Raw genomic sequence first — 15,401 nt, 5'->3', positions numbered from 1 at the left:
GTCAGAGAGAGTGAGAGTGAGAGAGCGCGAGAGAGTGAGAGCGTGAGAGAGCGTGAGAGAGTGAGCGTGAGAGAGCGCGAGAGAGTGTGAGAGAGTGAGAGCGTGAGAGAGCGTGAGAGAGCGTGAGAGAGCGTGAGAGAGAGTGAGAGAGAGTGAGAGAGCGTGAGAGAGTGAGAGAGCATGAGAGAGCGTCAGAGAGTGAGAGAGCGTGAGAGCGTGAGAGAGCGTGAGAGAGTGAGAGAGAGTGTGAGAGCGTGAGAGCGTGAGAGTGTGAGAGAGCGTGAGAGAGCGTGAGAGAGCGTGAGAGAGTGAGAGAGTGAGAGAGAGCGCGAGAGAGTGTGAGAGTGAGAGAGTGAGAGAGTGAGAGAGAGTGTGAGAGTGTGAGAGAGAGCGTGAGAGAGATAGCGTGAGAGAGATAGAGTGAGAGAGATAGAGTGAGAGAGCGTGAGAGCGTGAGAGAGAGATAGAGTGAGAGAGCGTGAGAGAGAGATAGAGAGAGATAGAGTGAGAGAGCGTGAGAGCGTGAGAGCGTGAGAGTGTGAGAGAGCGTGAGAGCATCAGAGAGTGTCAGAGAGAGTGAGAGAGAGTGAGACAGAGAGAGCGTCAGAGAGAGAGTGAGAGAGCGTGAGAGAGTGAGAGAGCGTGAGAGCGTGAGAGCATCAGAGAGTGTCAGAGAGAGTGAGAGAGAGTGAGAGAGTGTGAGAGAGCGTGAGAGAGTGTGAGAGAGTGTGAGAGAGCGTGAGAGAGTGAGAGAGCGTGAGAGAGAGAGAGAGAGAGAGTGAGAGAGAGAGAGTGAGAGAGAGTGAGAGAGCGTGAGAGAGTGAGAGAGCGTGAGAGAGAGTGAGAGAGCGTGAGAGAGAGAGTGAGAGAGAGAGTGAGAGAGAGAGAGCGTCAGAGAGAGAGTGAGAGAGCGTGAGAGAGTGAGAGAGCGTGAGAGAGTGAGAGAGCGTGAGAGAGTGTCAGAGAGAGTGAGAGAGCGTGAGAGAGTGTCAGAGAGAGTGAGAGAGTGAGAGAGCGTGAGAGAGTGAGAGAGCGTGAGAGAGAGTGAGAGAGCGTGAGAGAGAGAGTGAGAGAGAGAGTGAGAGAGAGAGAGCGTCAGAGAGAGAGTGAGAGAGCGTGAGAGAGTGAGAGAGCGTGAGAGAGTGAGAGAGCGTGAGAGAGTGTCAGAGAGAGTGAGAGAGCGTGAGAGAGAGAGTGAGAGAGAGAGAGCGTCAGAGAGAGAGTGAGAGAGCGACACCTGCTGGAGGAGCCTCTGACCTTGTTGCTCGTCCTGCAGCCGCTCCTGCCTCCACCACAGAGGGCGCCAGACGCCGTCGTGACCGAAGCCACCACCAGAGACCAGGTGAGAGTTGAAGGTTGAATGAGTGGAGCTCGTCCTCACATGTGTGTTGACAGGCAGCTCTGTACCGTCTGAGCGGAGACTGGAATCCTCTGCACATCGACCCCAGCTTCGCCGCCATGGGAGGTGAGAGCACGAATCCCACCTGTGTTTCCAGTGCGTTGCTCAAAGGCAGGTGTTCTCTCAGGGTTCGAGGCTCCCATCCTGCACGGCTTGTGTTCCTTCGGCTTCGCGGCCCGACACGTACTGCAACAGTTCGCAGGCAACGACCCGAGCAGGTTCAAGGCCATCAAGGTCAGTGGATTCGTCGGTTCAACTTTTTTACATGTTTTAATAAAACGTCTCAAGACTCAGATGCTGAGAAACATGTTTTTAATGTTTTTTAAAGTCATTGCATTTTCTTGAATTGATTTACAAACATTGTGACGTTTATTTATAAATAAAGTTTTTTTGAATCTTCAGGTTCGGTTCGTGAAGCCGGTGCTTCCTGGTCAGACTCTGCAGACGGAGATGTGGAAGGAAGGAAGTCGAGTCCACCTGCAGTGTAAGGTGAGTCTGGACCACATGATCACACCCTTAAGTCTCACTCTCACGTCTCACTCTCATGTCTCACCCTCATGTCTCACTCTCCTTTCTCACCCTCATGTCTCACTCTCATGTCTCACTCTCATGTCTCACCCTCACATCTCACTCTCCTGTCTCACCCTCACTCTCCTGTCTCACCCTCACATCTCACTCTCCTTTCTCACCCTCATTCTCCTGTCTCACCCTCACATCTCACTCTCCTTTCTCACCCTCACTCTCCTGTCTCACCCTCACATCTCACTCTCCTGTCTCACCCTCACATCTCACTCTCCTGTCTCACCCTCACTCTCCTGTCTCACCCTCACATCTCACTCTCCTTTCTCACCCTCACTCTCCTGTCTCACCCTCACATCTCACTCTCCTTTCTCACCCTCACTCTCCTGTCTCACCCTCACATCTCACTCTCCTGTCTCACCCTCACATCTCACTCTCCTTTCTCACCCTCACTCTCCTGTCTCACCCTCACATCTCACCGTCACTCTCCTGTCTCACCCTCACATCTCACTCTCCTTTCTCACCCTCACTCTCCTGTCTCACCCTCACATCTCACTCTCCTGTCTCACCCTCACATCTCACTCTCCTTTCTCACCCTCACTCTCCTGTCTCACCCTCACATCTCACCGTCACTCTCCTGTCTCACCCTCACATCTCACTCTCCTTTCTCACCCTCACTCTCCTGTCTCACCCTCACATCTCACTCTCCTGTCTCACCCTCACCCTCACGTCTCACTCTCATGTCTCACCCTCACATCTCACTCTCCTGTCTCACCCTCACATCTCACTCTCCTGTCTCAGCCTCACATCTCACTCTCCTGTCTCACCCTCACTCTCACATCTCACTCTCATGTCTCACCCTCACATCTCACTCTCCTGTCTCATCCTCACATCTCACTCTCCTGTCTCATCCTCACATCTCACTCTCCTGTCTCACCCTCACATCTCACTCTCCTGTCTCACCCTCACATCTCACCCTCACGTCTCACTCTCGTTTCTCACTCTTATATTTCACTCTACTGTCTCATCCTCAAACTCACGTGTTTCGCATGATGTCTAACTCTTGTGTCTCACTCTCATATCTCACTCTCCTGTCTCATCCTCTTGTCTAACTCTTGTGTTTCACTAGCATGTCTCACTATTGTATCTCACCCTCATATCTCACCCTCATATCTCACCCTAATGTCTCCCCCTCGTGTTTCATCCTCACGTCTCACTCTCATGTCTCACTCTCAGGTGAAGGAGTCGAACACTCTGGTTTTATCCGGCGCGTACGTGGATCTTCATGAAGCTCCTGCAGTCGTTCCTGATCCACCAGCGAAGGTGAACATCAAGTGAAGGTTGTTGGTTCGACGCTCACGAGTCTCTCAGGCAGGAAACCTTCAGAGTGATCTGGTCTTCAAGGAGATCTCTAGAAGGATCCGAGACTCTGGACCAGATCTGGTGAAGAAAGTCGGAACCGTTTTCCGCTGGGAGATCACCAAGAACGGAGAGAACGTGGAGCAGTGGAGTGAGTGATGGAGTCACTCTTTTATTTCTTCTCACTCTTTTATTTCTTACTTTCTCACGCTTTTATTTCTTCTTTCTCACGCTTTTATTTCTTACTTTCTCACTCTTTTATTTCTCACTTTCTCACTCTTTTATTTCTATCTCACTCTTTTATTTCTTATTTCTTCTTTCTCACCCTTTTATTCCACTTTTATTTCTTACTTCTTCTTTCTCACCCTTTTATTCCACTCTTATTTCTTACCTTCTTCTTTCTCACTCTTATTTCTTACTTCTTCTTTCTCACTTTTTTTATTTCTTACTTCTTCTTTCTCACTCTTCTTTCTTACTTTCTTCTTTCTCACTCCTTTATTCCTCACTATTATTTCTTACCTCTTTCTCACTCTTTTATTCTTCACTTTTTCATTCCTCTTTTATTTCTTAATTTTTCTTTCTTGCTCTTTTATTTTTCACTCCCTTCTTTCTCACTCTTATTTCTTTCTACTTCTTTCTCAACCCCTTCTCTCTTCATCACATCCTTTATATTCCTTTCTTCATCATCCACCTCTTCTTCTCCCTCACCCCTCTCTTCTTCACTTCCATTTCTCACTCTCTTCTCCGACCGGTCCTCTATCCTGTCATCTTCTCCTCTCCTCCTCGCCGACCTCTGACCCTCCTCCTCCCCCTCTCAGCCATGGACCTGAAGAACGAGGCTGGTTCTCTCCACCGAGGCTCGTCCTCCGGCGCCGCAGACGTGACCTTCACGGTGTCGGACGAGGACTTCATGGAGGTGGTTCAGGGGAAGATGGATCTTCAGAAGGTGAGTCTGCAGCTGTCACTCACGCTTGATGGACGGCGACGGTCGGTCGAGACACAAACATCACTTTGGTTATTATTCCCCGACCTTCCTCCATTGACATTCTGCAGTGCATGCTGGGTATTGATCGGCGTCGCAAGGACGGGAAACACGTTTTCTTTCCCGCTCACGCTTTCGTGTTCGCAGGCGATCTTCGCCGGGAAGATGAAGGTCCGAGGAAACATCATGTTGGGTCAGAAGCTGCAGCTCATCCTGAAGGACGCCGCCAAACTGTGAGGAGGTCCGGACCAGGACCAGCAGTCCAGACCCACCAGACCCTCTCACCAGGACCACCAGAATAAAAGCTCTAATTTCCGCGACTTCAAAGTCAACACAATTTAAAAACATCTGACCAGGAAAATAAATGTGACGAATGAAGCTTTGTGAAGCGTCGTTTAATCTTAGAAAAACTAACTTTAATGAAACATTGTTAAAAAATGGCGCCACCTGTTGAGGCTTCATGAAGCTTCACCGTTGATGCTTGTAACAAATAGATCGATGAAGCTTCATGAAGCGTCGTTGTCAGAGCCTCCAGACGCTGATCTTTTGGTTTGAATAACTAGTTTGAAACTTCGATATAAATACAAATAAAGTGTTTCATGAAGCTTTAGTCGAGAAAACAAACTGTATCGTTTGAAGCTTCAGACAAAGTCGCTTCTGCTCAGAGATTCGATACTAAACGAAGCTTCGTGAAGTTTCAACTTCAGTTTTTTGTGAAAAATGAATAAACGAAGCTTCGTGACGCCTCAGACCAAAACTAATCAGTAAATGCTTTCAATACAATTTGTTGAAAAATACTTTAATCATTTACTTTTTTCTCTTATGTGTTAAATAATTTAATGTCAATTCAATAAAACTTTATTAACAAAAACCTGGAGTTTCTTTTGTGACCTTTGACCCTGGTTTCCTGTCACGGTTCAAAGACGCCGCATCTGCTTGTTGTAGCGTTTTTATTACATCACAACGTCTTCTTTATAAAACTTCATCTATAATCACATGGTTTGAAGATCCAGACGGAAAAAAAAAAACTTCATCACTCGAGTCTTTACTTTTCTTTTTTCTTCGAGGGAGGATAAGATTTATTGTGAATCTCCCACAATCCTCGGAGTGAACGTGTCCGGCGGAGACGAAGAAACTTGATTGTCCACAAAAATAAAAAGGAAAAGATCAGTCGTTGTTATAAATAAGATCTTTTTTTTCTTTTCTTCCATAAATATACTCAGTTTTATACACAACTAGATTCGTCGTAAACTATTTGTTGTTCAAGAATAATTTGTGTTATTTACAAACAACCTAAAATAAACAGCAGCAAAAACACTTCGACGCGATGACGACGATACAAAAAAGAAAAAAAAAAAAGACAAAAAACGACACCGTCGTTCGCTACATCTTCGACGCGCGGACGCCGTCGTTCGCTAACGCTACTCTGGATGTTCACGATAAGGACACTTGATAAACCCAGGACGCCATTTTGTTTAGCGGAACATCGCGCTGTACATTATTTCTCACATTAGCTTCGTGTTTATGTGCAAACGGCTCAGGAGGTTGAAGAGAAAAATTCAGAAGATAGCCTTGTGACGCTAGTAGCTAGCCATCACGGGTAGCTTGCAAAGCTAGCTATCAGTAGTTTGCTTATGAAGCTAGCTGGCGACAGCTAGCCTGTGACGCTAGCTGGCGACATCTACTTACAGCAGTAAGCCATTTTAGGTACCTAGGGGCAGCTAGCTTGTGAAAATAGACAACACAAGCTAGCTGGTGATGCTTGCTAGCAGAAGCTAGCTATTGAAACTAGCTAGCAGTAGTGAGCTTCTCAAATGTGCTATCAAAACGTCCTTTGCAAGGCTAGTTAGCAGCAGCTAGCTTGTGTTAGCTAGCTGCTAAAATCATCTGGGAGGAAAAGGATTGAAAGTCTATTGACACCGCGAATATATGCTAAGCTGAGCTAGCTTTGGTTCATACCTCATCATGTTATTTACAATCTTGTGCTAGGCTAACTGGAACATTTGCGACGCGAGTGATAATAAATCCCAAGTTGAAAAAACAAAACCTCTTAAATTCCAGGTCTCGCTCACACGCTCCAGCAGGTGGCGCCGGCGAGTGTCCGGCGGAGACGGAAGGAAACGACACCCGTGCAGAAAAGTGTTGGTGGACGTTACGAGGGTCGGCTTCGCTGGTGTCACATGATGAACTTGAGGTCGTTCTTGAGGTCGTCGTCGACGGCGACGGCGTAGCGGTTGGGCAGGATCCGCATCTTCATGGTGCCGTCGGCGCCGCAGGAGAACACGTGGTTGGACGGACCCGCCTCGATCTGCATGACGCCGGTGCCGAGGTTCCTGAAGATGGACTGACGGGCGTGTTCGTTGGGGAACGAGAAGAGAAGAACCTGAGACCTCAAGTCCCAGACCTGCAGGAGGAGAGACTCGTTAACCCTTGAGTCTGACTCACGACTCCTTAACACTAGAGTCTGACTCACGAATCGGTAACCCTTGAGTCTGACTCACGACTCCTTAACCCTTGAGTCTGACTCACGACTCCTTAACCCTTGAGTCTGACACACGACTCGTTAACCCTTGAGTCTGACTCACGACTCCTTAACCCTCGAGTCCGACTCATGACTCCTTAACACTAGAGTCTGACTCGCGACTCCTTAACACTAGAGTCTGACTCACGAATCGGTAACCCTTGAGTCTGACTCACGACTCCTTAACCCTTGAGTCTGACTCACGAATCGGTAACCCTTGAGTCTGACTCACGACTCCTTAACCCTTGAGTCTGACTCACGACTCCTTAACCCTTGAGTCTGACTCACGACTCCTTAACCCTTGAGTCTGACTCACGAATCGGTAACCCTTGAGTCTGACTCATGACTCGTCAACCCTTGAGTCTGACTCACGAATCGGTAACCCTTGAGTCTGACTCACGACTCCTTAACACTCGAGTCTGACTCACGAATCGGTAACCCTTGAGTCTGACTCACGACTCCTTAACCCTTGAGTCTGACTCACGACTCCTTAACCCTTGAGTCTGACTCACGAATCGGTAACCCTTGAGTCTGACTCACGACTCCTTAACCCTTGAGTCTGACTCACGAATCGGTAACCCTTGAGTCTGACTCACGACTCCTTAACCCTTGAGTCTGACTCACGACTCCTTAACCCTTGAGTCTGACTCACGACTCCTTAACCCTTGAGTCTGACTCACGAATCGGTAACCCTTGAGTCTGACTCATGACTCGTCAACCCTTGAGTCTGACTCACGAATCGGTAACCCTTGAGTCTGACTCACGACTCCTTAACCCTTGAGTCTGACTCACGACTCCTTAACCCTTGAGTCTGACTCACGAATCGGTAACCCTTGAGTCTGACTCACGACTCCTTAACCCTTGAGTCTGACTCACGAATCGGTAACCCTTGAGTCTGACTCACGACTCCTTAACACTCGAGTCTGACTCACGAATCGGTAACCCTTGAGTCTGACTCACGACTCCTTAACACTCGAGTCTGACTCACGAATCGGTAACCCTTGAGTCTGACTCACGACTCCTTAACACTAGAGTCTGACTCACGAATCGGTAACCCTTGAGTCTGACTCACGACTCCTTAACATTCGAGTCTGACTCACGAATCGGTAACCCTTGAGTCTGACTCATGACTCGTCAACCCTTGAGTCTGACTCACGAATCGGTAACCCTTGAGTCTGACTCACGACTCCTTAACCCTTGAGTCTGACTCACGACTCCTTAACCCTTGAGTCTGACTCACGAATCGGTAACCCTTGAGTCTGACTCACGACTCCTTAACCCTTGAGTCTGACTCACGAATCGGTAACCCTTGAGTCGGACTCACGAATCGGTAACCCTTGAGTCTGACTCACGACTCCTTAACACTCGAGTCTGACTCACGAATCGGTAACCCTTGAGTCTGACTCACGACTCCTTAACACTCGAGTCTGACTCACGAATCGGTAACCCTTGAGTCTGACTCACGACTCCTTAACACTAGAGTCTGACTCACGAATCGGTAACCCTTGAGTCTGACTCACGACTCCTTAACACTCGAGTCTGACTCACGAATCGGTAACCCTTGAGTCTGACTCACGACTCGTCAACACTCGGGTCTGACACACGACTCGTTAACCCTTGAGTCTGACTCACGACTCCTTAACCCTCGAGTCTGACTCACGACTCCTTAACACTAGAGTCTGACTCACAACTCCTTAACACTAGAGTCTGACTCACAACTCCTTGACACTAGAGTCTGACTCACGACTCCTTAACACTAGAGTCTGACTCACGACTCCTTAACACTAGAGTCTGACTCACAACTCCTTAACACTAGAGTCTGACTCACAACTCCTTGACACTAGAGTCTGACTCACAACTCCTTAACACTCGAGTCTGACTCACGACTCCTTAACACTAGAGTCTGACTCACAACTCCTTAACACTCGAGTCTGACTCACGACTCCTTAACACTAGAGTCTGACTCACGACTCCTTAACACTAGAGTCTGACTCACGACTCCTTAACACTCGAGTCTGAGGGGAAATTCGGGTTAACAGCAATAATATGCCAAAAAATAAAACACCCAGAAATAAAAATATTAAAAAGAAAAGAAAAAATCTAAATAGAATAGAAAATAAATCTGCACTATACTATAAATACACAACATATTCACAAAAATAACAAGAGGTGCAGTTAAATAGTTATCTTGGTGTTTTCTTGTTGTGGAGTCTGATGGCAGCAGGAGGAAGGACCTGCAGTACCTCTACCTCACACACCTGGGATGGAGCATCACAACTCATTAACACTCGAGTCTGACTCACAACTCATTAACACTCGAGTCTGACTCACAACTCATTAACACTCGAGTCTGACTCACAACTTGTAAACACTCGAGTCTGACTCACAACTCATTAACACTCGAGTCTGACTCACAACTTGTAAACACTCGAGTCTGACTCACAACTCCTTAACACTAGAGTCTGACTCACAACTCATTAACACTCGAGTCTGACTCACAACTCATTAACACTCGAGTCTGACTCACAACTCATTAACACTCGAGTCTGACTCACAACTTGTAAACACTCGAGTCTGACTCACAACTCATTAACACTCGAGTCTGACTCACAACTTGTAAACACTCGAGTCTGACTCACAACTTGTAAACACTCGAGTCTGACTCACAACTCATTAACACTCGAGTCTGACTCACAACTCATTAACCCTCGAGTCTTGACTCACTACTCGTATTTTTTTTCAATTATTTAGAAAACACTGTCTCACTCCCTCTCAGTGAACTCATCACAGCCACATGTGAAGCCTGAAGGATGACTGACGCCTGTCAATCAAAGCTGAGGTCCATTGAGGGTCAGCTCTGACTCCAGAACTCTTTGTTCCTAAAGCGTAAGAACTTTCTCGACCCGACAATTAACTTCCTGCTTTGATTGCTGCTCCGTGATTGGATAAGAACGTCTCATCTGAGCCGCCGGCGTTTATCTGGCGTCTGCACGCACCTGTCAATCATCCCCGCGCTTCATCGCTAACGCCGCGTTAATGACTACAGATAATGAGTCGAGGAACGAGAGTCTGACGCCGTGATTGACAGCCGTCGAGGATCCTCACCTTGATGTTGCCCTCGGCCGAGCCGCTGATGAAGCAGTCCTCGGTGGGGCTGGAGGCCAGGGCTTTGACCGGGGAGTCGTGGGCCTGGAAGCTCTGGCGCTGGTGTCGCCGGGTCAACTCCAGGACGCTGATCCAGCCCTTCCTGCCGCCCGTCACCAGCAGCTGCTGCCTCGGGGCCATGAGCAAGACCGTCGCTCCGGACTCATGGCAGCAGAACGCTGAGGAGGAGAACATGGAGGAGATCATGAGAACATGGAAGAGATCATGAGAACATGGAGGAGATCATGAGAACATGGAGGAGATCATGAGGAGGAGAACATGAAGATCATGAGAAGGAGAAAACAAAGATCATGAGGAGGAGAACATAAAGATCATGAGAAGGAGAACATAAAGATCATGAGAAGGAGAACATAAAGATCATGAGAAGGAGAACATAAAGATCATGAGAAGGAGAACATAAAGATCATGAGGAGAACATAAAGATCATGAGGAGGAGAATATGGAGGACATGATAGAAAAGATTATGAGAACATGGAGGAAAACATTGAGAAGATAACAAGAGAACATGGAGGAGATCATGAGAAGGATATCATAATGATCATGAGGAGGAGAATATGGAGGAAATGATAGAAAAGATTATGAGAAAATGGAGGAGATCGTGCGGAGAGATCATGGAGGAGAACATAGAGAAGATAACAAGAGAACATGGACAAGAACATGGAAAAGATCATGAGGAGAGAGAACATGAAGGAGAACATAGAGAAGAGAACATGGATGAGAACATAGAGAATATCATGAGAACATGGAGGAGATCATGTGGAGGTAAACATGGAGGAGGTCATGAGAAGAGACCATGGAGAACATCGAGAAGATAATGAGATGAGAACATGAACGAGAACATAGAAAAGATCACGAGAAAATGGAGGAGATCATAAGGAGGAGAACATGGAGGAGACCACGAGGAGGATAGCATTGAGGAGATCACGGAAGAAGACAGAGAAAAACATGGAAAAAGACACAGAGAAGAACATGCAAGTAGACACGAAAGAGGACATGAATGAGGAGGAGATCATGGAGAAGATGAAGCTGGATGTTGTAAGTGATCATCATGAAGACGAGGACATATAGAACCACTGAGAAAGTCTCACCGTGCACCAGGCTGTTGGCTGGAGTCACCAGAGTGTCCCACAGACAAACGTTCCTGTGTTGAGGACATGGAGACGTTCAGAGAAGATACCAAAGTGGACTGAGGATGACCAACCTGTTGTCGGTGGAGAGACCGGCGGAGGCGATGAGTGATGACGAGCCCACGAACACGAAGTCGTGAGCGGTTTTGTTGTGACACTGCAGCGTCTGACAGGAACAAACCAAGGTCAGAGGAGGACGAGAGGACAGAAGAAGAGGACGAGATGAATCTCACCATGTAAGGTTTAGGAGGAGCTCCGCTGGTGTTGGTCTGCCAGAGACTCAGACCTCCGTCAGCGTCCGTGACTCCGAACTGAGGAGGAACGAGAGTGAGAACCTGCAGCTCCTTCATCTGGAGGACAAGATCTGACCTTGTTTCCCTGGTGGTTGAAGCGGATCCTGGTGACTCTGGAGTTCCCTGGACTCCTGAAGCAGATGATCTGCTGAGAGTGACCCCACTCGAACATCCTCACGCTGCCGTCCTGAGCCCCGGTCAGGTCTGAGGAGACGAGAGGTAAGACCGAGAGTCTTAATGACGTGAAAGAGAAATAGATAACGAGTATGTCAGAAGGAGAGAACCTGAAGGAGAACATGGAGAGGATCATGAGAAGAGAACATGGAGGAGAACATAGTGAAGATAATGAGAGGAGAACATGGATGAGAACATAGCGAGGATAATGAGAAGAGAACATGGAGGAGAACATAGAGAAGATAATGAGGACATGGAGGAGAACATAGAGATGATCAGGAGAAGAGAACATGGAGTAGAACATAGAGAAGATAATCAGAAGAGAACATAGAGAAGATAATCAGAAAAGGATGGAGGAGAACATAGAGATGACCATGAGAACATAGAGAAGATAATCAGAAGAGAACATGGAGGAGAACATAGAGATGATCATGAGAACATGGAAGAGAACATAGAGATGACCATGAGAACATAGAGAAGATAATGAGAAGAGAACATGGAGGAGAACAGAGATGATCATGATAACATGGAGGAGAACATAGAGATGATCATGAGAAGAGAACATGGAGTAGAACATAGAGATGACCATGATAACATGGAGGAGAACATAGAGAAGATAATGAGAAGAGAACATGGAGGAGAACATAGAGAAGATAATGAGAAGAGAACATGGAGGAGAACATAGAGATGATCATGAGAACATGGAGGAGAACATAGAAAAGATAATGAGAAGAGAACATGGAGAACATAGATATGACCATGAGAACATGAAGGAGAACATAAAAAAGATAATGAGAAGAGAACAGGGAGGAGAACATAGAGAAGATAATGAGAATAGAACATGCAGGAGAACATAGATATGATCATGAGAACATGGAGGAGAACATAAAAAAGATAATGAGAAGAGAACAGGGAGGAGAACATAGAGAAGATAATGAGAAGAGAACATGCAGGAGAACATAGATATGATCATGAGAACATGGAGGAGAACATAGATATGATCATGAGAACATGGAGGAGAACATAAAAAAGATAATGAGAAGAGAACAGGGAGGAGAACATAGAGAAGATAATGAGAAGAGAACAGGGAGGAGAACATAGATATGATCATGAGAACAGGGAGGAGAACATAGATATGATCATGAGAACATGGAGATCATGAAAAGACTGTATCTTTTATTCTATGCCATTATAATCCGGTGCGTCTAATAGTGCGTAAAATACTGTATATATTTCAATACAGAAGGTAAACAAGGACCACTCAAATATGTGGATCACGTGTGACTCGTGTCCTTCATCATCGACGGAGAGGATCCTCCACGAGGACGAAGACACGTCGTTGGAACGCAGCGTTGAATCCAGATGAAGGTGGAGAATCACTTCCACACAAATGTGGGTCAGACGGACGGAACCTCCGGTGACGGAAGGTTCTGCTTCGACGAGCTCGTCAGGTGCATAAAGGAACCGGTGTCACGTTCCAGACCGCGGGAGCAGAAACGCTGCACGTTCCCCCGGCCTGCTGGGATCACGGTCCAGCCAATAAGCTACAAGGAAGACTCCCAGCAGCGCCGGGACCAGGATGTTGGCGGCGAGTCGGGATCGTGAGAATATAAACCGTCAGGACGAGAGAAAGTTGGAGGTCTGACGTAATCCCTGGAACTTCTGCTCAGACGTGGGCGTGGACTCACAGTAAGGCAGCGTCGGGTGAGAAGTCATCCTTCGCACGTTGTTGATGTTTCTCTTGATCATCTGAGGAGGAGAAGAGGTCAGGAGGTCACCGACAGCTCAGCAGCATCCACTCCTTTTTTTTTTCCTTCGACATATTCCTGCTGCACTCGGTCAGCTGGAGGAGCACTGAGGCAGCACATACCCCTGCCAAGGAGATCACTTCACAGATATCCATCCATTCATCCATAAAAGAGATCTTTGTGTAATTTCCTTTGTAATACTCTTTATATTTGCACTTTGTCATCCTTTGCCCTTTGTTCCATTTATTTGCCCTTTGTTCTTGTTTTTATTTACCATTGTCCGCTAATTTCCCAGAAGATCTCCAGAGGGATCAATAAAAGTCAATCTATAAATGAGATCTTTGTGTAATTTCCTTCGATCTATGCTCTTTATATTTGCACTTTTTTGTCATCCCTTTGCCCTTTGTTCCATTTATTTGCCCTTTGTTCTTGTTTTTATTAAACTATCGTCTGCTGTGAAGTGTAAACCTAATTTCCCTGAAGATCTCCAGAGGGATCAATAAAAGTCCATCTATAAATGAGATCTTTGTGTAATTTCCTTCGATCTATGCTCTTTATATTTGCACTTTTTTGTCATCCCTTTGCCCTTTGTTCAATTTATTTGCCCTTTGTTCTTGTTTTTATTTACCATTGTCTGCTAATTTCCCTGAAGATCTCCAAAGGGATCAATAAAAGTCCATCTATAAATGAGATCTTTGTGTAATTTCCTTTGATCTATACTCTTTATATTTGCACTTTGTCATCCTTTGCCCTTTGTTCCATTTATTTGCCCTTTGTTCTTGTTTTTATTAAACTATCGTCTGCTGTGAAGTGTAGACCTAATTTCCCAGAAGATCTCCAGAGGGATCAATAAAAGTCCATCTATAAATGAGATCTTTGTGTAATTTCCTTCGATCTATGCTCTTTATATTTGCACTTTTTTGTCATCCCTTTGCCCTTTGTTCAATTTATATGCCCTTTGTTCTTGTTTTTATTTACCATTGTCTGCTAATTTCCCTGAAGATCTCCAGAGGGATCAATAAAAGTCCATCTATAAATGAGATCTTTGTGTAATTTCCTGTAATCTATTCTCTTTATATTTGCAATTTTTTTTTTAAAATTTGCACTTTGTTCTTGCTTTTATGACACTTGAAATCTAGTTTCCCGAGGAAGATCCTCCAGAGGGATTCATGAAGTCGATCTGATCTAGAAAAACAATCAAGTATTTGCTGAAAGGGATTCGAACTCAAGCCATGAACCACTAACACGGACACATCACACAAAAAAAAAAGTCCCAGAAAATATACTTGGATTTATTTCGGAAACATAGAATAAATAAATAATGTTTCAAATATTGCATAGAATGAATGAATATTTGAATATGTATATAAAAGTCTAAATATATTTTTTTACAAGTTAAAAAATAGTATAAACTGAATAAATAAATATTTGTTTATATACATGCATTCTATGCAATATTTAAAAATATAAATATGAATAAGTTAATAATAGTGCAATATAGTATAAATAAATAAATGTTTTAAATATTGCATGGAATGAATGTATAGAAAAGTATAAATATATATTTTTACAAGTTAAAAAATAGTCCAATATAGTATAAACAGAATAAATAAATATTTGTATATATACATGCATTCTATGCAATATTTAAAAATATAAATATTAATAAGTTAATAATAGTGCAATATAGTATAAATAAATAAATAATGTTTTAAATATTGCATGGAATGAATGTATAGAAAAGTATAAATATATTTTTTTACAAGTTAAAAAATAGTCCAATATAGTATAAACAGAATAAATAAATATTTGTATATATACATGCATTCTATGCAATATTTAAAAGTAAAAATATTAATAAGTTAATAATAGTGCAATATAGTATAAATAAATAAATAATGTTTTAAATATTGCATAGCTCAAAGCTATATTGCATTTAATACATGTATACATAAATATACTGTTAACAACCAACAAATAAACCAAAGCTAGTAGACAAAGTAAATAATTAATCCTCAAACATGGTTAATAAGTCGATGAAACGACGTTATAACGACGATCTCTCACTCGAGAGATACGAGTCAAACGAGTCCAAACAACAGTTTTCCTACAGA

At 44.8% G+C, this 15,401-nt stretch overlaps 2 protein-coding genes across 3 annotated transcripts in view; one reads left to right on the top strand and one right to left on the bottom strand.

The window, feature by feature from the left end:
- The window catches only part of hsd17b4 (hydroxysteroid (17-beta) dehydrogenase 4), a 39,882-nt gene extending 34,752 nt beyond the window's left edge, over positions 1-5,130 (top strand). Inside the window, exons 18-25 of the mRNA XM_087812420.1 lie at positions 1,277-1,342; positions 1,396-1,465; positions 1,527-1,633; positions 1,802-1,888; positions 3,155-3,241; positions 3,290-3,428; positions 4,096-4,223; positions 4,407-5,130. Of these exons, the coding sequence (XP_087668546.1) occupies positions 1,277-1,342; positions 1,396-1,465; positions 1,527-1,633; positions 1,802-1,888; positions 3,155-3,241; positions 3,290-3,428; positions 4,096-4,223; positions 4,407-4,496 (774 nt within the window). The 3' untranslated portion in view covers positions 4,497-5,130. The remainder of the gene's footprint in view (positions 1-1,276; positions 1,343-1,395; positions 1,466-1,526; positions 1,634-1,801; positions 1,889-3,154; positions 3,242-3,289; positions 3,429-4,095; positions 4,224-4,406) is intronic.
- A 284-nt stretch (positions 5,131-5,414) lies between these two features.
- dmxl1 (Dmx like 1) overlaps positions 5,415-15,401 on the bottom strand; it is a 73,620-nt gene continuing 63,633 nt past the window's right edge. For both annotated transcript variants that reach the window (XM_087812382.1, XM_087812387.1), the window contains 7 exons: positions 13,228-13,288; positions 11,442-11,569; positions 11,306-11,383; positions 11,147-11,238; positions 11,034-11,086; positions 9,886-10,103; positions 5,415-6,663 (listed from right to left, as the gene is read on the bottom strand). In XM_087812382.1, the coding sequence (XP_087668508.1) occupies positions 6,436-6,663; positions 9,886-10,103; positions 11,034-11,086; positions 11,147-11,238; positions 11,306-11,383; positions 11,442-11,569; positions 13,228-13,288 (858 nt within the window). In that variant the 3' untranslated portion in view covers positions 5,415-6,435. The remainder of the gene's footprint in view (positions 6,664-9,885; positions 10,104-11,033; positions 11,087-11,146; positions 11,239-11,305; positions 11,384-11,441; positions 11,570-13,227; positions 13,289-15,401) is intronic.

The sequence above is a fragment of the Callionymus lyra genome, chromosome 1, assembly GCF_982586985.1.
Source record: "Callionymus lyra chromosome 1, fCalLyr1.hap1.1, whole genome shotgun sequence".
NCBI classification, from domain to species: domain Eukaryota; kingdom Metazoa; phylum Chordata; class Actinopteri; order Syngnathiformes; family Callionymidae; genus Callionymus; species Callionymus lyra.
Note: the sequence above shows the minus strand (reverse complement) of the source record. Positions and strands in the feature narration are given on the sequence as shown.